This window comes from Centropristis striata, chromosome 9 (genome assembly GCF_030273125.1).
Source record: "Centropristis striata isolate RG_2023a ecotype Rhode Island chromosome 9, C.striata_1.0, whole genome shotgun sequence".
Classification (NCBI taxonomy): Eukaryota; Metazoa; Chordata; class Actinopteri; order Perciformes; family Serranidae; genus Centropristis; species Centropristis striata.
This window is the reverse complement of record NC_081525.1, coordinates 38,176,655-38,198,913: the sequence shown is the minus strand read 5'-3', so window position 1 is coordinate 38,198,913 and position 22,259 is coordinate 38,176,655. Positions and strand designations below refer to the sequence as shown.

At 42.5% G+C, this 22,259-nt stretch overlaps 1 protein-coding gene across 1 annotated transcript; it reads left to right on the top strand.

Annotated features, from left to right (window-relative positions):
* Nucleotides 1-1,903: 1,903 nt before the first annotated feature.
* On the top strand, nt 1,904-20,300 carry onecut3a (one cut homeobox 3a). Its single transcript, XM_059342006.1, has 2 exons — nt 1,904-3,061; nt 18,854-20,300. Exons 1-2 carry the CDS (start codon nt 2,023-2,025, stop codon nt 19,144-19,146), a joined length of 1,332 nt encoding a protein of 443 aa, XP_059197989.1. The 5' UTR covers nt 1,904-2,022; the 3' UTR covers nt 19,147-20,300.
* Nucleotides 20,301-22,259: the final 1,959 nt, after the last annotated feature.

Below are 22,259 nucleotides of genomic sequence, written 5' to 3'. Positions count from 1 at the left end.
ACACACACACACACACACCAGTGTTTTCAAACATGTCTAAAACATGTCACAGATGTGTTGATGTTGTGAGATATATATATATATATATATATATATATATATATATATATAGAGAGAGAGAGAGAGAGAGAGAGAGAGAGAGAGAGAGAGATTTTTTTTTTTTTTACAGTTTTCCAGCAAGTGTGTCTCAGTATCTCACCCTATAGACAGCCGCAGCTGCAGGTGCTAGACACTTACATATATAATATGCAATACAACAGCCATGCAATATGCTTGTGAAGAATTGCTTATACTGTAAATAAAATAATAATAATACAAAAAAAACTATGAACATTTTTAGAGGTGTATATGCTCCATTTTTCAAATAATAGACTGTGTATTGCAACTTTAACTCACTTCGTATTGGATTATTGGCTCTATTGGCGCTGCACGGTGCAGGTGCCCATGGCGTTGCATCCACATAACATGAAGCAATACCTGGAATAAATGAAGCTAGATTTACTGGGTATTTATAGCAGTTTACTCTCAGTTTCCACCCAAAACGCGTGACTTATTCGTTACCCCCTTTTACACAATCCATCCCTCGATGTTAACTTGCTGCTATATCCCATCCATATTGCGGGCTCCTGCAATAGGCACCAACCTATCGATGCATCTCCTGATCCATACATGCTTTGACATTGATGGATTGCTGACCTGGATTGACGTCAGCGAGCAGCAAGTTTCATATTATAGAAGTTTTGAGACATTATGTGAGAGTTTGTGTGAGTGGAGTTTGATTCTCGTGGCCTGGATCTGAGGAGCAAAGATGCGTAAGCGGGGTCAAACCCTGTGGCGATGATGAAATAAAACTCGACAGATTTAGTCAGTTACATGAGCTGAAGTAGCGAGAAAAAAATCACTCGGAGGGAAAAAAAAGTTATTACTGAAAGTTAACGGCGAGACATCGGACTGAAAACATTTGATCATATATTTTTTAAAGATTGTGAAAAGAGAAGAGGCGCGTGTAATTTCATTGGGAAGCTGGTTATAATTTCAACGTGTCAAAGGTCATCAACGCATGTTTTGAACTCTTATTTACATCATCATAAAAACAGAAAGTATTTCAGAAGGCATCAAGAAATTATAGCCTACATCTAATGATTACATTTTAATGCGTTTCGAGTTTGTTGCTATTACTGCTGCAATGTCGAGGAGCCAAAACCAAAGACTATTACTCTCTTATGCTTGTATATTGAGATGTAAAAAGCAAGTGGTGGTGAATCTTGAATCATCAATTTAATGAATACAAACATTAAAGCTGGAGGCTGTGACCTCTTCTTCAAGCTAACTTGTGCTTCCCCCATTATACTCGTGGCCCTGTGTGACACATGTCAATTAATATCTAACCTCCAAGAGAGGCATCACGTGTTACTGGCGCCGTGTCAAACGGTTTTATCAGAGAAAACAAGGCTCGAGTCGATTCTTATCCGTCAGTGTAAACGTTGCACACACGGTGGAGGATTGCACTTATCTTCACAAGTGTCTAATGCAATCTTTTTCAGGAATTTGAGCTTCTGTGTGCAACATGAACAACCCATGACATAGGGGCCAGTGACGTCAGGTTGGCCCCAGACAGAGTGCGCGAGTGCGAGGATACACGACGGGGGCGCGCACATGCGCACAGGCTCGGTCTCATCTTTACATGAGCGCGGGCACGTCAATATACACACAGAGAGCAGAGCAGCGCTTTGGGTATAGTAGAAGGTGCTCTACAGCGAGAGAAATCCAGGCAGGCGCAGACACCTTCACGCACCGAGCACAGGTTTGCGGCGCAGTTTGTGTGGCGGCCGGGACCCGATCTCTTAAAACCATGCTGGATTGACTGCAGAGAGGCAACTACAATCAATGGCTTGGCTTTGAAATCGTTCAAAATTTATTGGAAAGGAGCGTGAGATAGAGCGACAGTGAGAGAGGGAGAGAAGCTAAGGGAGAGAGCGAGAGAGAGTGGCGAGAGGGGTGGAAATAAAGATCCTTTCAACGATGGAGCTTACAATGGAAAACATTGGAAATCTGCACGGTGTATCTCACTCCCATCAGACGAGCGACTTAATGAACTCTCCACATGCGCGCCAGTCGTCGGCGTCGCATCGGAACTTGGTGTCGCACGGGCGGTCAGCCATGGTGTCCAGCATGGCCTCGATACTGGAGGGAGCAGGGGACTACCGCACAGACCACGCTTTGTCTGGCCCCCTGCATCCGGCAATGACCATGTCGTGCGACTCCGGCATGAGCCTGAGCAGCACCTACACCACGCTGACGCCGCTGCAGCACCTGCCTCCCATATCCACCGTCTCGGAGAAATTTCACCATCCACACCCACATGCTCACCATCATCCGGCGCACCAGCGACTCGCAGCCGGGAACGTCAGCGGCAGCTTCACCCTGATGAGGGACGACCGAAGCCTCGCCTCCATGAGTAACCTCTATGGCCACTACCCCAAAGACATGTCCGGCATGGGGCAGCCTCTGTCCCCCCTGTCCAACGGTCTCGGGTCTTTGCACAGCTCCCAGCAGACTCTCAGCGCCTACGGTCCTGGAGCTCACCTCTCCAACGACAAGATGATCTCCTCGGGGGGCTTCGAGTCCCACGCAGCCATGCTGTCCCGGGGCGAGGAGCACCTGGCCAGGGGTCTGGGGGGCCACGGGGCCGGGCTCATGACATCCTTGAACGGCATACACCATCACAGCCATCCGCACTCTCAGGCAAACGGGTCCATGCTGTCAGACCGGGACAGGCAGACGGTGGTAGGAGGCGGGCAGGGAGGTGGGTCAGGGCAGGTGGAGGAGATAAACACCAAGGAGGTGGCACAGCGAATAACAGCAGAGCTCAAGCGCTACAGCATTCCCCAGGCCATCTTTGCTCAGAGGATCTTGTGCCGGTCCCAGGGAACTCTGTCTGACCTGCTGCGGAACCCTAAACCGTGGAGTAAACTCAAGTCTGGCCGGGAGACGTTCAGGAGGATGTGGAAGTGGCTCCAGGAGCCAGAGTTCCAGCGGATGTCGGCGCTCAGGCTTGCAGGTGAGTGAGGAGACAGCTCCCAACCTGAGTGATGTGGAGGGATCAATTAGAAGTCAATGTGGCGAGACTGTCAATAGCTGCTCAAACAGACATTACTAGAAGTTATTAGTCGATTGTATCGAGTAAAACTTCATCATGGCAGTTGGGGTGTTAAATGTTGGGGGAAATCTATATTTTGATTGATGATACAATCCATGATAGTATAAACAGACGCTGTGCAACAGTTTAGGTGTGATAAACAAAAGAGAATGCATCCCTCAAAAGGTGCAAACCCACTCTGCACACATGTGTTTGCTATACATACAGCGGTTTTTACGCACGGATCCAGCATGGATACACACATCCCTCTCATCCTCTTTCTCTCTGTTGCTCTCCCTCAGACACACACACACACACACACACACACACACACACACACACACACAAACAAAGGAAATCAAAGCAGGATGTGACCAAAATTGATTACATCTTGCAGCTATTACTGTTAAGGTAAAACAAATACATGGATATCACTGTAGCCCAAATATTCTGTTTTACTTTGGACTCATTTGTAACAAACAAACTTGATGTAATACTCTGCCCCCCCTCCCTGTCAAATAAGCGCGTCGTCGCAAACAAGGATCGTCTGAGGCCTGGCCAAAGAGTCGGAGGAGCATGACCTCCTATGGATCAATAATTCAGGTCCAGGCGTCCCCTTTCAGAGTAGCACACTGATAAATGATCGATTTGGATCTGAAAGACAGAGACACAAACAGATGCGTCTTTCTCTGGCCTGTGTTGTCTCCTCTGCACTCTGGGATATCTTGTCTCCAGAGTTGGTTCAGGGCCTCTTTCGCCATTCTGACACTAAGAAATTGTGATTATTGCGAGATTAGAAGTGTGGGCTGATTGGAATAACAGAGAGGGCTGGAAATTCCTTCTTTTTTTACTTCGACACCACTGGCCATCTCAGCTCTGTGTCTCTGAACGCCTTTTTCGTCCATCGTTTTGGTTTTTATTATCCCACTAAACGCTGTGATTTGAACCCACATTCCCGCCCCCCTTTAAACCCTTTAACACTTTCCACCTGATTAACAGCACGTAAATGAAAACGAGAGACGTCGCAGTGGGCTTAAAACAGAGATGTGTGAGAGAGGTCCCCTCTCATTGATGTTTGTGTAAAGGCCCCGTTTAGACGTGCTGCGCTTCCAAACGTCAATCAGCTCTTCTGTGTCGTATTTCAGCGAACAGTTCAATTAAGCAGATATAGTGGCATATTTTAGTTCCAGTCAATGCCCTATTGAAAAGCACTTAATGGCATGTAAATTGTTCCTTTGCGCATTTAGTGGGGTTCTGGTAAATAAAGATTTAAACACTCCACAATTGTCTCTTTAAGTGCCACTGCTGTTAAAGCTAATTGGGCTGAGGGGTTTTATATCTTCCACACCCGGCATCAGGATGCCCCCCCGCCCCCCAATTCAATTGACATGTTGGAGTGGCACAGTCCTGTGCAGTGCACACCTGCATATTTTAATGTGGTGAGGCCCAGGGCAGCTATAGGTGTGTGTGTGTGTACGTTCGTGCGTATTTTGGTTGTAGCATGGGAAAAAGGGCTGCACTATCAATTTCTTCCAGTGGTAACAGATGCTATTATTTTATTTTAAAATATATTTTATGAAACATATGCACTAAATATGTATATTTTTTTCGTTTTGAGACAAAAGCTTTTTGTGCGCCAATTAACCTGCACTCACAATAGGTCTGAGAGGAAAAGCCACTTGGGCAAAATGACAAATGACTTGTATGTAAATGCACCGAGCAACATTTTACTTATTGCATTTAAAATCACCATTATCCTCGGTGCGCATGTGGGCTGGGAGTGGGAGTTGGAGGGGGGTTGTGATGCTGAAAGTGAGGCTGGGCCATACTCGCTCGGCCACATCAATCAATAAATTCAAATTACTATTCCAAATTCATCACAGTCACACAAATCAATGCAGCTGCCCTGCTTAGCTAATGTGAAAATGCCAGTGTCTGCACACACACATGACAATCCAGCCCTGAAACGAAAAGCAGAGCAGAGATGGGCCTGTTTGTGCCCTTCACGCTCAACATCTCCTAATGCAACGAGGGCAAAGACCCACAGGCATCCCACCTATTGTGCTCCTCGCATGCAGACCCACAGCACCCAGGCAAGCTTTAACTTTGGGATGCCTTTTATTTTCCCAAAGCATTCGGCCACTACTGTATAGATAAATAGGCAGCTTCATTGTAAAGCTGCACGCATAAGAAAGACGCAGGCAAAGTGAGGTTTGGGAGGCATTTAAAGATCGCATTAACGATGAAAACAATTCGTCTTTGCATCTGTGTTGAATTCCACACTCCATCTCAATGTATTTGGTCGGGTCAATACAGCCCTGATCGATAAGGATAGCCAGTGCATCTATCAATTATCCCGCCTCAGCACTCTCTCCCATTGGTCTCTCCCCTGGAGCAGAGGGGGGAGGCGGGAGCCGGGAAAGCAGGGAAAGAGGACAGCTGTTAAAAAAACCGCTATTGCACACCTTTTTCTTTGCTGTAATCATGTTCTGTTTGTTGTGTGTAACGCACTCTCACTCACTCGTCCTGTGGGGTTTCAGCTATACGGTCATTCGGGTCGTATTCACACCTTTCCAAACAGATGCTGGGCAGCACAGAAAGTAATCAATTAAATCACCGAACAGCCAAAATAACGCGTTCATACTTGTCATTTTGGTGCAAGATATCCTCCTCTACGCCTTCATTCTTTCATGTGACAGTGATGAGGTGCATGCCAAGGTCCCTCTGCCTCGAAAAAAAAAGAGAGCAGTTGGTTTATTACCATTTGAATGGCCGGAGCACGTGCCAGGGTGTGCAGGTCAAGACCCACGGGCCACGGAGGAAAAACATTGTTGAGAACGAGGGTGGGAGGCCTCTATTCATGTTTCAATGGACTACACGCAGTTTACACGGGCCTAATCCTGGAGCAATCCCCATCCACCACCACCCCCCACCCCCCCTATGGGCGCTTTCCCCTCCGCTCTGCATCACTGCAATGCCTATATATTCATTTTCCTTGGTAAATATATATTAATTGGGTTGACCGGTTGCCTTCCTTGGAGGTTATTAGCTCCATTTTACACTTTCAGAATAAAGAGGGCAATAATTATTGCTTTTTAAAATAAATAAATCTATCTTAGTATGTATAAGGACTGGGGTGGAGATAGTCAAATATCACGATATTTTCAACCAATGACCTATCTCGATATCGATATTGCAACGATATGGTAGATTGGTGCTTTCACAAAAATATTTACAAAATAAGATTTTTGCTAAATAATCATCAGTAATGTGGACATAATTACTAAGTGGGTTAAGTGTTAATAGAACAGCTAAAACAGTCAACAGATTGAGAAAATAACATCTTTTTATTGGAAAGTAGCTTTTTGAAACCTGTCAAATATAACACTTGCCATATTACAATATCCAAAATTGAATATGATATCTAGTAATATGTCACAATATCAATATCATACCCAACCCTAGTATGATAGTAGCTACAGAAATGTGCTTTTTAAAAATCTATTTTCTCTATCTTTAAAATGAGGAAACAGTTTATTCCTGCAGGTCTTAGTTTATAACGGTTTCATGGCGCTGTCCAGAGTGCTGAAATAAGCATCCATAACCCTGAATTGCAGGATCGCCTCTCTGTTTTGAGGACAATTCAAGGTGGTGAACTGGAGTTTTACCAATACATAGTTAATAGCATTCTTGTAGGCCCTAAACACCATTATTTCATCCAACAGCTCCCACCCATCGATCAATATTACAATCCACAATCGCGTCAATCACACCACCCTGCACCCTACTTTCCAGTCCAGCACGAAGCCAACCGGGGTTTCTATTTAAATCGCATGGATCTTTTTTTTGTGCAGAATACAAAGAGGAGCTCGTCTTTATTTTGGGATGCCCACCAAAAATATCCAAGAACAAGCAATAAAAATAGACAGGAGTGACGCTTCTTTTGGGTCCTTTAAGCCGGGATAATGGGTTTAATTGGATAGGGCATTAAGATGTGATTGATGCGGGTTAATCTAAAACAGGATTTTTTTTTCATGAAGAGATGGCTTGATGTTAGCCTGCGAAATGATCGATTGGTACTTTAATAATTGATGTATGAGGGGAAGATAGGGGGGGATAAACAGTGCAGCTGCGGTTTCAGAGCCTCGTTGTTCGTTAAGCACAGCAACGTGTGCTGTAAGTACTGAGACACATGTACAAGCATCGCCTTTGAAATCCTGCGGTGGGAGAGCAACAGTCATTTTCTTCAGGTTATACCTCCAGGCTATTTTGTTTAAATCCCGGGTTCGGTGTAGCTCGTACCAGATGGAATGACATCTCATGCTTTGCATCATTATCTGCGGAGGCAGGGTGCATGGAGGGGGGAGGGGGTGGGGGGGGCAATTTTACTTTAAACTTGCATAAATCTTCATGTCGTAGGCTGATATGAATATTCATAATTGGAGAAATTTGCAGACATGCACCCTAAAAATGATTATGTTTACAGCTTCCTGCATGATTCACCAATACATGGCTGCATAACACAGGGCAATATCATAGCAGCAGCTACTCCCTGCATACGTGTCGCCTCCCCGCTCCTTCTCTCCTGTGTGTATGTGATCGGGATATAGAGTGCGTCTGCGCCACATTGTTAAGGCCGATCTGGCGAGCCCTGAATCTGTATCGATTTCCATTCCCCCGGCCTCTGCTTTCCATCTCTGGAGCTGCGCCATGCAGCCATGCAACCCCCTCCCCTCCATCTCCTACCATGCAACACCATTTCTCCCATTAACAGCTCACCCTTCATAACACACACAACAGAATGACTAATAAACGCACGCTCTCACGCTGGCTCGCTTCACACCTCCGGTCCAAAAACAGTCAAATGCTTGCTTTAAAAAAAAAAAAAATTGAGAGGTTTAGCAGCCTCGCTCTATTTCTGTGATCGAAACGGATTAGCAGCAGCAGACGACTTAAAGTTCACAGTCGTGTAACCTCTGTTCGCTCATTATACATCCCACCCACACTGTTCTGACCAAGTCGACCTTATTATTCAAAATAATGTAATTTTAATAGAAATCAGATTAGCGAAAGGAGCTGGAGTCTGCTCCCACATCTTCACCAATTTCTCTCTTTTTAGCCACACACACACACACACACACACACACACACACACACACACACACCTTCCAATTCACACGGGGGGCGTGCTTAGCAATTATAAATGCAGCAGAGGTCTGGACTGTACAGTCTAGAATACCGTCTCTTCTATTTTAGATGATCAATTCCTACGCTACTCCGTCGCCCCCTCGCCAAACCGGATCGATAGGAGAGAATGACCTTTAAATCAAATTGCTGGCAGAGTCGACTGAATGCACGCGGCTAGCATCAAAGGGTTAATGGCACCGCGTGCGTCACCCCCCACACTCCATTCCCAGGCAAATATACAAAGGGCCCAAACCTAAGATAATCATAATTAAATCTCATTATTCGTCCTTGAGCGCTGGAGTCAAATGTGCGGTGAAGACTTGTGGGTCTGAGTGTGAAGAAACAAATGTGGTCCTTTGACCCTGCCACAATCTGCAGAGGTTTACACAAGAGCCCGAGCAAGCGACGGTTCCAAAGAGCATGCTGTTGTGCAATTAAAATGTTGACCACAGCACATCAGCTTTGTGTCGATGGAGCTCAGCGCGCTGTTATGTAACGCCGGGATGCCACCCAAAAACTGGGTCTGCTCCGTGCGTCCTGCGCGCCTGCACGCACACACACACACGGCGCATTGTCTTTTAGGCGACTCCTGCAGTGTGATTCCAATAATGTGACAGTTACAAAAGAGTTAGTTTAAAAGGTACATTTTCCACTTTATCTCACCCAAAATGATGCCACCTTCCTTTCTCTAAGGCTACCGAGAAACATGTACCTGAGATATCAACACTCAGATAACTCTGAGTCTCTGCTCCTACAGAGTAAGGATACTTTGGGAAATAAGTAACGGATTACTTTTTTAGGAAGGGTAAAGTGGTTATGAATGTGTGTCCACGGTGCTCGCTGCAGCAGCAGTGAAGCAGCGGTGTATCCGTGTGTAGTGGCTGCTTATCTGACGCCCTGACAGGCCATCGGTTATTAAAGGCACCATAATGGCTTGTTTAATGCGCAGCTTAAGAACACATGGCAAGGACATTGTCCACGCAATTAAAGGGGAGTAAAGGCACGTATCCAACTCAACACTGTCAGGGTCTTAAAAGACATTTCATCTACTATTAGCTGTCAAAATTAGATTATTCCACTTATTTCTGACGGGGATCCACATGCTTTAATTTGAAACCAATTATCAAATTATAAATAAATAAGGGTAGAAAAAGAACATTGCATTTATTTCCCTGAACCTATCAAATAAAATCCTACCTTGAAAGATTGTTTTTACTCGTTGAAGAAAAAAAGTAACATTTTGAGAGCCAATTCATGAGTAAATGAGATATTGGAACTGCAGTTTTGCAGTCTGTAAACTAGATATATTCTCGTTGGTGGTTGATCTACAGTAACAGCAGGCAAAAACGTTAAAACATTGTTAAAATTATTAAATTCTTCTGGTGACAGACCGTGTCTCGACCTCTCCGGGCCTATAGGAAACGGGAGCCTGCTGATGGTTTGTACGGAGCCTCTGGAAGTCTTTCTGCAGGTCGATCTCAACAAAACCGCAAACACACGTACACACACACTCACACTCACACACTCACACACACACACACACACACACACACACACACACACACACACACACACACACACACACACACACACACACACACACACACACACACACACACACAATCTTTTCGTACCCACAGATGCAACCCGAAACTCCGGTTGGGCAACCCCACACAGATCAACAAAGGAACAAAACGACTGTGAAATCAATTGATGAATGAATCGATGTGAGCGCATATAGCCTTTATATTACATGTTATTAAATATAACGAACAGGCTGCGGGTTATTCTCAAATTAATAATTTCTTTAATTTGTTGCTTTGCTGAGTCGATATGAAAACGCTGATTATTGTTTCTTCAGTTTAGTTATTCAGGCTTTCTGCAGTGTGTGTGTGTGTGTGTGTGTTGCAATATTTTTCTTTTGACAGACAAAAACAACATATACTACAGATTAACATACTGCAGTCTCAAAAATGTGTCATGTTAATATAAATTCTAAAATTATAAATATTTACGCCCTATAATTTTTTTTTCTTATAATTATATTTCTATTATTATTTTTACCACATCTGTTTTCGTTGGTGGTCGGAACTGTTGCACAGAGAGTTAATTATTAAAATTATTTAGGACTGTCCTAAAATTAATTAATTAAATAAATAATAATATTTATAATAATAATATTAATAATAAAAACTCAGAGGAATTAGACACAAATTGTATTAATTTCAAATTAAATAATTTGATTGCAAAGACAACAACTCAAATTTCGAAAAAAATAAACTAATAAAAATAATATAATAATAATAATAAAATCTAAAGAGACTAACAGAATAATAAAAACACCTTATATCTTTAAATCTAATACACTTTATTAAGCATTGTGGGGAAAACACACCATATAAACGCAATAAGGGTTGGTGTAAAAATATTTCTGTCGCCTCTCTCGTTACATGATTGAGTGAGAACTGTATTGAATTGAATCTGGAAAATTCGTGCATATTGAAAAGCTGTCTGTCTCCCCGCGGAGAGTAAACAGTATCATCTGACTGCAGATCAGTTTGCTGACTCTCCTGCGACAAATAAGAAATTAACAGAGATGTGACAGCTGACATTCGGAGAATATGAACACGTTTCGATAAATGTGTGTAAATAAAGAAGATGACAGAATGTAAGCTGATTTAAACACTCTGAAGTTGGTGATAATCGAGAAGCATCAGCACAAGATCGAAAAGGTTTACTATTTTTCCCCCCTCGCGTCTGTTTTCTTTGTGCCTCACTATAAATGAGCTTGTGACAGATTTATGCAGATTTAAAAAGTGTGTAAACTCTACAGAGAAAATGAAAAGGAGCTAATAGTTAGTCTGAATCCCTGAAAGACGTGCGGGTGTATTTCGCCTCTCCACACCAAAGCCAAAAGAAAGCCCACAGAGGCGCTTATTTCTATAAATGTTAAAGAATTTAATTAATTGTTAATGGGGTGAATTTAATTTTAAAGTAGTTAATCTTTTATTTATTGGCTTTTTTGTTTTATGTGTGCGAGTGTGGAAGAATGCTTTACTTTTTTAAACCCATTTTCAGGCACACTCGCCACATTTCAGCCAGGATTCAATGCGAGCATAATTCCTCAAAGTAAAGCAGCTGCTAATAAATAAAAAAAAAAAGACATAAACACACACACACACACATACATACACACCTGTTGTTTGTGGGAAATGAAACCGTAGGCCTGCCTGTCTCTACAAAATAAAGCATTATGATCATTACCGCTATCACGCACAACTGGTCAAAGCAATTATGAATGAAATCAATGATAATCGCAGATAAGAGTAACACTCCAACAATGGAGCCACTCATACAAATAAATGGCACATGCGGACCAAGGCTGCTATTAAACTGGCAAAAGAAAATAATAATGTGGGTTAAAATTCAGTCATATGGTTTCTCTCAATCATGCGCTTAAATGGCTGAGTGCATTTAATTATCTAAAACTCATAAGGAGCGTGATCATCACAGGCTGCACTGATTATTGAATTTTTTTTAAAGCACTATGCAATTTCTTAGGTTTACCACTGGGTTGATAATAACACGTTGGTGTCAAAACAGAGCTGAATAAAATGATATTTTTCAGGTGCGTCTCAAGGAAACATAAATTAAACATATTTTTTCCAAGTCAAGAGGTAAAGTCCTGTGCATGCATGGCTGTGACGGATGATTCTAAAGGTAAAAGGAGAAATGTTTTGCAGGCAGCTGAGACTGAGGTGGGGTGTGGGCGAAGGTGTAACTGAGTTCAGGTTGAGTGTTATTGAAGTGCTGGGGAAGAAATGCCTCGCAGCTGAGTCGCTGGAGAATGCAAACAAACAAATTGTGTCGCTTTATCAGTATATTAACACCAATTCTCACTCATTACATTAAGGGCTATCGAGCTGGAAGTGTTTGGGCCTGGCGAGAGAGAGAGAGAGAGAGAGAGAGAGAGAGAGAGAGAGAGAGAGAGAGAGCTTGGCATTGCCCTGCAGCACTGAATGAAATAAATTCCACAGTATACAGAGATTGCCGTGCGCATATACATCAATCTTTAAGGCAACAGCCCATGTTAAACAGCAGAGACGTTACTTAATAAATAGACTGAAGCCTAAAGATCAAATTGCCCAATCATGCTTCTTACAATCTGCAGAGAAGAGTGCAACTACAAGCAAACTCACCCTGCATAGATTATTAGTGAGGACTGCCTTCCAACAGTAAACGAGCTGCAGTGTGTGTGTGTGTGTGTGTGTGTGTAAATGCTCCGAACCGTAACCGGTAAACATGTTTATTGGTAAATTAATTAAATCAGCAGACGTTGACCTCGTGCGCTTTACAGAGAAACGGGGCTGCAGGATTGTAGGTGTTGATGCCGGAGAGAATCATTTCAGATGCAGATGTGTAATCATGGTTTCATAAAAAAAAACTATAGGCATAATATTAGGCCGTTTGACTTTCTCATTATGAGCAGGAAGGGCAGCGGTGATCAATAAATGATTAATGCTCAAGATGGACTCACATCTGCAGGGACAGAGCAGGCCCTGAGACAGCTGTGAAGACAAGCAGAACAGGTGATGATCATTTACTCATCCTCCTCTCCAACCCAGAGAGGATTTCTTTTTTTCTTTTTTTTTTTTAGTCCGCAAAGAAAGCTGGATCATCACGCTTCCTTCCTGGTGTGTTTTAGCGTCTCCACCCCTTCATGAATCTCCTCTGCCGGACCCCACTCCCCCCCTCCGAGGCATAATTAATTGGACGAACTGAATTTCACACACGAATTATTCACGAATCTATCGATCGATATTGAACACCCAGGGCCTTTCTCTTAACCTCGCTTGGTTTGTCGTGAAGCAAAGAATATTAATGTCATCAGTGGAGAAGAAATAGGCCTAAGTTATACCCGTTTTCATCCGAGCAGAAAGTTGAAAAATCACTCATTAAGGAATTTGATAGTTTAAGAGAAAAGAGCGCGTGGCCCCCTCAGGTCGATGCACGAGGCCCTTGAATTGACATTCATGGAGATTAAGTGGACTTCTGCTGTTGTATTCATGGAGTAGCCTATATTATTAAAAAAAATAATATTAGAATGTAAAACATGCACTAAAACAATGATTGTTAATCAGCCTGTGTGTGTGTGAGCAGCCTGAGGGATTTAAAGTAGGTCAGCTCCTGCTCTCAGCATATAGCGAGTCATAGAAATTACATTTCTGCGCCGTGTATCAGCAGGGTGTACACCTCAGAAAACACTCAACACCAAACCAGGATTTCTGCTCCTGTCCGGCTGCTCTTTGTGCATGAGTTTATGTCCGTCTCTCTGCTCGGTGCCTACTGTAGCTCTAAAAGCTGCAATGATCGATTTTTTTTCTTTTCTACGCCGAGCTTGGTTCAGTAATCAGGGCCCCCTTCCTCACCGATCGATCGATATTGATTACTAAATCCAGCGCCTGTAGCAAAGGCAGCGCACTATGGCGCCCCTTGTGCAGCCGGGGCCAACGGCGAGAGCGACACCTGCCGACCGAAGTGGCACAAAGCAAGCGGTCGATGAGGTGGCAGGACGTGAGCCGCCGCTGGAGAGAGAAGCTGGGATTGTCTGAGCTGGTTGTGGAGGCACATTAACCCCTCCCATGCCCCACTTATTATGTGCTTCTTGCAAAAAAAAGGGCAGATTTTTGCCTCTTTGATCTCAACCTTTGAGGATTCAGAGATAAAGTCCTAAAAAAATGTAATTAAATATACTGACCACTTAGTTTCCAAAGCACTTACCTTCCAGATTTGTTGGCTTCTTAAACACAATCAGCCATTAAAGAAATCCCTTTTTCTGTTACTAGATAGCTCCATGTTGATTTTACAGCCTGGAAATACACACAGTGACAATTGAGAATATTCATTAAAGTGTCTTCAATGCATTTTCATTACAAGATAGAATGTGTATGTATTGTGCAAAAATAGGCCAAAAAAATTCAACCAATCAAACACATTTTCAGGTATATTACTAAACTGTGTGTGTGTGTGTGTGTGTGCGTGCGCAATGGCATGCATACCTGTGCAAGGTCAAGTATCAGAGCAAATCCCAGCAGAAAAAGATCACACACTGGAGGGAAGTTAAGGTCAACTGGAATCGGCATAAAATAAATGAAAAAGTCAGTGTGGACTTAAATATTGAGATAGTAATAAATCTGTATTGATAATGATATAAACTGGAAGGAAAGTTATTCTAAAAGCAAAGTCCTGATATAAAAAAAATGCTGTTGCATCGGTTACTGTATACTAAAACACATTTTTAATCGTCTATTTCATATATTACATAATAATTATACATGTTCAAAGGCTGTAAAATGTATCTGCAGAAGACAAACAAACAGTTAGTTAATAATTAGATAAATATTTCACCTTTGGCAGTAATCACAGTTCAGTCTGGTGACTGTGGAGTAAATCAGTGCACGTCAGCACGACTTGCTGCTCCTCCCTGGTCTTCAAACAGCTTCGCTGCATGTTTAGGCTCCTGGTCCTGCTGGGAAACGAATCCTCTTCCACACCAGTCAGAGCCAGAGGGGATGGCAGCGTGTCTGTGCTGAGAAGAAGTGGTAGTTTCTCCTCGGTCAGTGGGGAGCTGATGCTCTGAAAGTCCCGTGTGGAAGAAGCAGAGCATCCTCACATGTGGACATTTCTAAAATCGTACTTGAGAATGTAAACAAGAATTTCTCAGAAACTTATCAGGGAAATGATAAATGTTAGACTCACACTGTTAATATCTTTCATTCACCCATCAAAGCTGCACATTCCCAACATGTGTATTACTAGTTTTACTTACTAAAGCCTGTTTGGTAACACTTTACAATAACCATCATTTATAGATGGTGAATAGACCATTTATAAATGGTAAACAGATAGTTTATTAATGTTTAATCATCATTTATAAACCGTATATAGGCCATTTAGGATGGTGAATAGAAAATGTAATAATGTTGAACTATAATTTATAAATGCCACATAGATTACTTTACCATAAACAAACATAATTATTAGTTTATTAATAGCTTTACACTCGTTATAACATTTTTAACACCATATTAAGTATGTAAATTATTTCAAAATGATTCTTATGCCTTTAAGAAATTGCTTGAAAACATTTAAAGATTAAATATGTATAGAATTTTGTAAATGGTTAATAATAATTGGTTTATAAACCATCTATAAACATCACATAGATGGTTATTGTAAAGTGTTACCGCCTGTTTTTTTTGTGTTTTTTTTTCTCAGCTGGTTTTGTTTATGTTCTATTTTCATATAGACGTTGCCAGTAATAGTTACTACAGATTTTTACTTTTATATACTTAAACCGACTGTTGTTAGGATGGATCTTTAAACCACTGAGGAAAACAAATTGACCTCAAGATGCTTTCATTAATGTTCAATTTAATCTCTTGATGTCTGTCTTCTTCGTGGATTCTTACATTCACTCAGTACTGTATTTTGATATCAGGAATATTATTCATTTAATGGACATTTTAGATTTGTTACTAGTGAGATATTGGGTTTATATTGGGACTCTGCTGTCGTAAACATTATTTTACTGCTATAGAAAAAACATTTAGATATAATTAAATATAAATAAATTATACCTCTCTTCTGAATTTATTAGTTTCTAAAATAATTTATTTTTAAAATGTTATAATTTAGTGATGAAAAAGAACCAGTAAGAGTATCAATTTAAAAAAAATGATATGGAGTAATAATTACAGTAATTTATTAATAACATTTGACTTCCGACTTCTGTGCTTACTGAAAAACATGATACGACTTTTATCAATTATATAAGACAATAATGTATCACTATGACTAAATCATTTTGTCAGTGTCTAGTTTATAAGTAGTTACATTATATTTAAAATCACTATATGTGAGGAACATATATGAATGTTTGGTACCATCTACCTTACCAAGTGATATGTGGAAAAAAATCTAATTTTAAGTTTTTCGCAAAAGCTAGATATGCATAAATCACAATTGATATTTGAATAAGAAGAAAGAAGTAGAACCTCAGTGAACTGATTAATCTATTTTCTAATAAATCCATTATACCAGTCAACTTGCCACTGTTTCTCCCTGGAAATAATGGATAATATCTTGCTTAGGGTTATGAAAATAGATGGGTATCTTACATGTATATTTGCTTATCTACGGAATAAAAAAAAAAAAGAAAAGTAAATGGACAGAATCTCACCTGCATGTGCACTTCCCCCCTTATTTTCCTGTTAGTCATTACAGTATATTTATCTTTTAATAGGGAGACTTATTACATGTACCTCCATTTTTTTAAATCATTACTCTAAGGGTCATTGTAACTCATAATAATAATAATAATAATAATTGTGTAATACTGTGATACTTTTTGTGAAAATCTCATACCATTGCAACCTAATCTTGCTTGTTATGTGATTGTAAGGTGTAATAATGTTCAGGGTTAAAGAGTGCTTGTTTTGTCATTATATTTAGAGCTACATCGTGCACGAAAAAGGTGAAAAACGATAGATGAAGGAAATCATAATTGTGCAAACGATTCTTTACTAAATCTTTATGTGACTCCTCACAGCTTTAATCATCAGTCCCGTTCTTCTTGTAGCATTAGCCGAGCGAGACAGTAAATATATTTTCAGCCCAAATTCAAAAGGATAAAAGAACCTCATCATCTTAATCCTATAATAAATCAAAGATATATGATGACATGCATACTGTACATACAAGCATGCATTTAGACAAATTTGTATGTGGCATATTAACATGTGTGTGATATATACAGCTGCAGTGTTGATGTGAAATATGAATATGATGGATGGGCTCGTGTGCAGGTTAGACATCTGTAGTAAACAGATTGGACTGCAATGGCTGATCAATGGGCTCTGTTCCACTGTAATTAGACACACAGCGCCACTGCTTGGCTCCAGCCACTTCAGCATAATCACAACCTCCCTCCCAAACACACACACACACACACACACACACACACACACAAGTAGAACATAAGAGAGAGAGAGAGAGAAAAAAAATCTGTCCTTACATGCATCACGACACACACATACACACACAGCGTGAGAGTGAGACATTATTGAAGGCGAGTATGAAAGTATTAGACAATACCATGGGCAGCAGGTGGAGACCCCACAGGGATGGCATCTTTCTCTCTCTTTCTCTCTCCAATTTGCTTGCATTTTATTGAGACAGTAGGGAAGCTGAGAGGGACACACAGTCCGTTCTGGCAGGATTCGATCCTCAGCCAGCAGGGGAACATGTGGCTGCAGAGGTGGTGCCTTAACCTTCCACACACACACACACACACACAAACACACACAGCTCCTCCTACATCATCTCTGGGCGCCGTTTCTGCCTTTTTACCCAGCACCTGTCTGCTGCTTTCCAGCCGTCTCCTACGAATACTTTTGAGTTACAACACACTTACCCACAATACAACATTCTATTAACTATTAATTTCTGTGTTCGCTGCCTACAACCCCACCACCCCTCGGACCCCCTCCCAAACGTAAAAGAGTACACTCGGTGTGTTTTCTTTTGAAAATTGCTCTGTGTATGGGAAGGGGCTCATAGCAGCCGGTGCATGCACCTCTCGAGTGTTCTTGTTTGGGGAGGGGAGGGGGGGCGGGTGGGTTATAAATACCCTCTCAGAGCTCAATAGAGTGGGCTCCAGTGGGCTCTGTTTGAAGTAGCAGACTGTAGACCTGCTGGGGGGGATTCTGACCTCAGTCCCTACAGAGAACCCCCCAATTCCTACAGCAAAGTCGGTCAATATCTCTTTCTCCTTCATTCGCCGCCCCTCCCTCCTCTTCTCAGTTCCTCTCTTTGGCTCTTATATATACACACACACACACACACACACACACACACACACACACACACAAATGCACACACTTTGTCTTACTCCTCCACCTTTTCTGTTCTTTTCTCTCCAAACCTTTTCTTTGCCTGCGTCTGCCCCTCCTCTATCTCTCATTTCCACACACGTACACACACACACTTGCACACAAAATGCTTACTTTTGTGCAACAGTCACTCAGTCCCCCATTGCGACTCAAACTGCATTAATATTGAATCAAACAGCAGTGTCTCCAGCTAGCAGGCAACAGCCAGTCCCACCTCCCCACCCCTCCCTCCTCACCCCATCTTTCTCTCACCGCAGGCTGGCTCCCTGTCTGCACTCTGCAGGATGGAAGGAATATTCCCACTGGGCAGGAGGCATGGATTAGCTTTAAATCAACTTTAATATGGCAATAGAGATGGAGCTGTAGAATCTCTGCTGGTGTATAAACTAGTTTTTATGTGTTTAAGTATTGACTAATGATACATTTAGTTACTTCACTTCCCTCCACCTTCTGTCTTTGCTATCTAATCATGAAAATAATCACTTTTGTATATTTACCTGGCTTTGTGTTTTCTTTCTCCTCTTTGCCTCTCACTCTCATCCCCATCCCTCCCACCGCTGCCATCCACACCAAGCCTGCAAGCGCAAAGAACAGGAGCAACACAAGGACCGCAACACAGCGCCCAAGAAACAGCGTCTGGTCTTCACTGACCTGCAGCGCCGCACACTCATCGCCATCTTCAAGGAGAACAAGCGCCCATCCAAGGAAATGCAGATCACCATCTCCCAGCAGCTTGGCCTGGAGCTCAGCACCGTCAGCAACTTCTTTATGAACGCGCGGCGCCGCTGCGTGGACCGCTGGCACGACGACCACGGTGCCAGCCCCGGGCAGCCGGGCACATCCGCCACCACTTTCTCCAAGGCCTGAGAGGAGGAGAGGACCTTCAGAGGGCCGGGGAACCAGGTTGGAACAACAGGCTACATGGGAAATTGGCTGTGAAACCTGTCGATAACAACCCTTCCTGGCCTGGGCTGTCTGAATGTGTCCTCTGCCCGAAAAAATCCTTTGTGCCATGCAATCATCTTTTTTGTCAGTCAGAATTTCAAGCTCTCACCTGAAACAAGCATAATCTAAAAGGTGAATTGTGAAGTCAGGTCCACTCTGCATTAACTCACATAAGGACAATCATTGATTCTGTCTTTTTTGAAAGAAAATCATTTTTATGGCATCTGACAAAGTAAAGAGACACCAAAGATTTGATGTTTTTGTTGGATGGTATAAGACATATTGCCTCCTTCACCACCCAAGTAGCCACTGATTCTGCTTTTTTCTTCCAACTCACCTCCTTTGTGTTTGCCTCTCCTCTCTGTCTCTCATCCCCGCTACACCGGCACACGGAAGCAACAAGGGCGAAAGAACGGCAATAAATCTGACAACAGAACAGCACATAGCCTTATTATCCAAGCCCCATCCTGCACACACAAGGCCGTCATAAAGAAAACAACGCAGCCTATGAAAAAAACAACAAGGCTTTCCAATTCTCCGCCTCTACCTCCCCCCCTTCCTCCTGTAGTCTCCTTCATTCCTCAGCCAAAGGTATTCCCTGATGGCCAGCCATTTCAGAGAGCAGCTCAGCCTGATCATACGGCAAACTAATGAATTGAAAAATGAATCGATGCAGACAGAGAGAGCGGGGCCTTGACCCCTCCTGAAGGTGAAACTCAAGATGCTCGGCAGTAGATACTCAGGTCTTCCAGGCCCAGGTCTATATTTTTTGCACAGATGTTGGAGGCCTGTAGGGAGACATGTCATTGTTACTCTTAGCCTGAGCCTAGAGTCTGTGTTTCTCTGACCAACAGGAGAGGCGGGTGAGATGTCTGGACATGCTCTTTGTTCTGCTGGGAGCTTTTCCTCTGATCAATAACTGAGAAGCAAGCGACAACAACACGCTCGGGCATCCAGCCAACTGCATTACAGCTGCATATGAAAAGCAGAATGTAAGAGGAGCACATGGAACCCACTGGAGATGGGGACACAAAGGCCTCATAACAGCAGCAGCAGCAGCAGCAGCACACCTCTCCTTTCCCTCCCAGGTTCTGCCTGTGCTGGCAGAGCAACAGTGCCCCCTGCTGTCCATAGCAGAGACCTGCATCCAGCAGCAGAGCAATGGGGCTCAGAGTGGAGGAGAGGGAGGGAAGAGCCACTAGATGCTGTGGAGAAGTCATGGCACAACACATTCAGGCCCTCACAGCTCTTTGAAGGCAGATCAATAGCTAACCATTATCCTATTGTTGTTCCTCATCCAACCAGCACTGGTGAAGCCGGGGGAGGGGGATGGTTAAACTGAATGCTGAAAACGCAGGGATTTAGCAAAGGCAGGGATTTATTTAGCCAATCCAAATCTCCAAGAAAACCACAAAATACAAAATTACACAATGACGGAATAGAAAAGTACAACAGAGTAAAAAGTAACAGAAAGCTTGCAGAGACAGACACATTTGAGATGTAGTTTAATTTACATTATCTTTGGGAGGCTTCCTATTTTGTCAAATCATTTCTTCCATTCTTCCATCCCATCTGTTTGCAAAAAAATGCTCTCAACAGATGTGACTCAAACCAAATCTCCTGGTTATTCCCACACAAGGGTTATCAGTAGCTAACCCAAAGCTAACCACCACACTCAGCTGTCAAAATGCTACAATAATTAGTGCCAATGCTTACTGCCTTAATGCGAATCAGAGAATATGGTACTAGGGTTCACACACAGCTACAGTGCGCCCCACTGATGACGGGCGGTGTGTGCCATAGCAACCAACAATCAGCTTTTATCTGAATTAAAATATACTTTTGTAGTAAAAAAATGGAAAAAAAGAATCAGATTTTAAGGCATACAATAACCAAACCTCAAAGATACCACACATACAGTATGTGTTACAAATACAAAATAAAATGTCTCCAACACATAACTGGACACATTTTAAAGCAGAAGAAAAAAATCTCTCATTCTATCTTTGGTTCTCTACCTCCTCTGTCCCTCTAACCCCATTGCCCCCCCCTCTCTTTCTCTCTTCCTCTCTATATTGATGCGGGTATTTAATTAGTACCATAGACACAAAGTTTCTATTTCTTGTTACTATTGTGCTCTGTTGTGCATAAGTAAGGCACCTTGTTGATAAATCAAAAACAAAAAGGAAGGACTTTTTAAAAGGAAAAAAAAGAGGGATGCAAGGACCGAGGCCAATGAAGGATGTTTTTTTGTTTTTGTTTTTTCATTTTTTTGCATTCTATGTGAATATAGACTCGAAGGAGACATTTACCGTGAGAAAGAGGAGAAAAAGAAAAACAGGGAGCTGCTGAAGAGAAGAATAAAGGACTCTCTCTTTTGGCATTTCATGTCAGAACTGTGGTACCCTTAGCCCCCTTTAAGCTGAGCCCCAGCCCTGGGGTAAAATGGAGGGGGACAAAATATGACCTCCAAATGTCCTGGCTGATTCAGTGTGTTTTACTGGAGGGCAGGTGGGGGGGGTAAATGCTCGGGACTCAATTGTTATCTGTATGGTCTTAAGATGCAACTGTAGCATTTCCAACAATGTAGTCAGATTAGCGGTGCAGATTAGATAAGAGATGGTCATTGTCGAGGAGTTGATTGAGAGGTACTGACTAACTTCACGTTGCTGTAAGCAGTGAGTTAACGTCGCCAAAGGATGATGAGCTAAAATCGATTTGTGGTATACAGTTCAGTGAGCATAGGTAAATAGCTAGATTCAGCTCTAGGTATTAGGCTGACAAAATGACATTTGTTTGTAGTGAGAACCAATGTGGCTACCTCACTAAGCTGAGTGGTTTGTGAAACCGCCACTAATACCAAAGATACTGCAGCCTACCGGTCCCAAACTGCCTAGGGGGACACAAACCAAAAAACAAACAAAAAAACAAAAAAAAAAGCCCCCCCTCTTTGCCCAAATCGCTACAGACGGACACACTGACACACACATATTCATACAAACAGCGCAGTCAGACTGCATCGTGCCACATAGGAG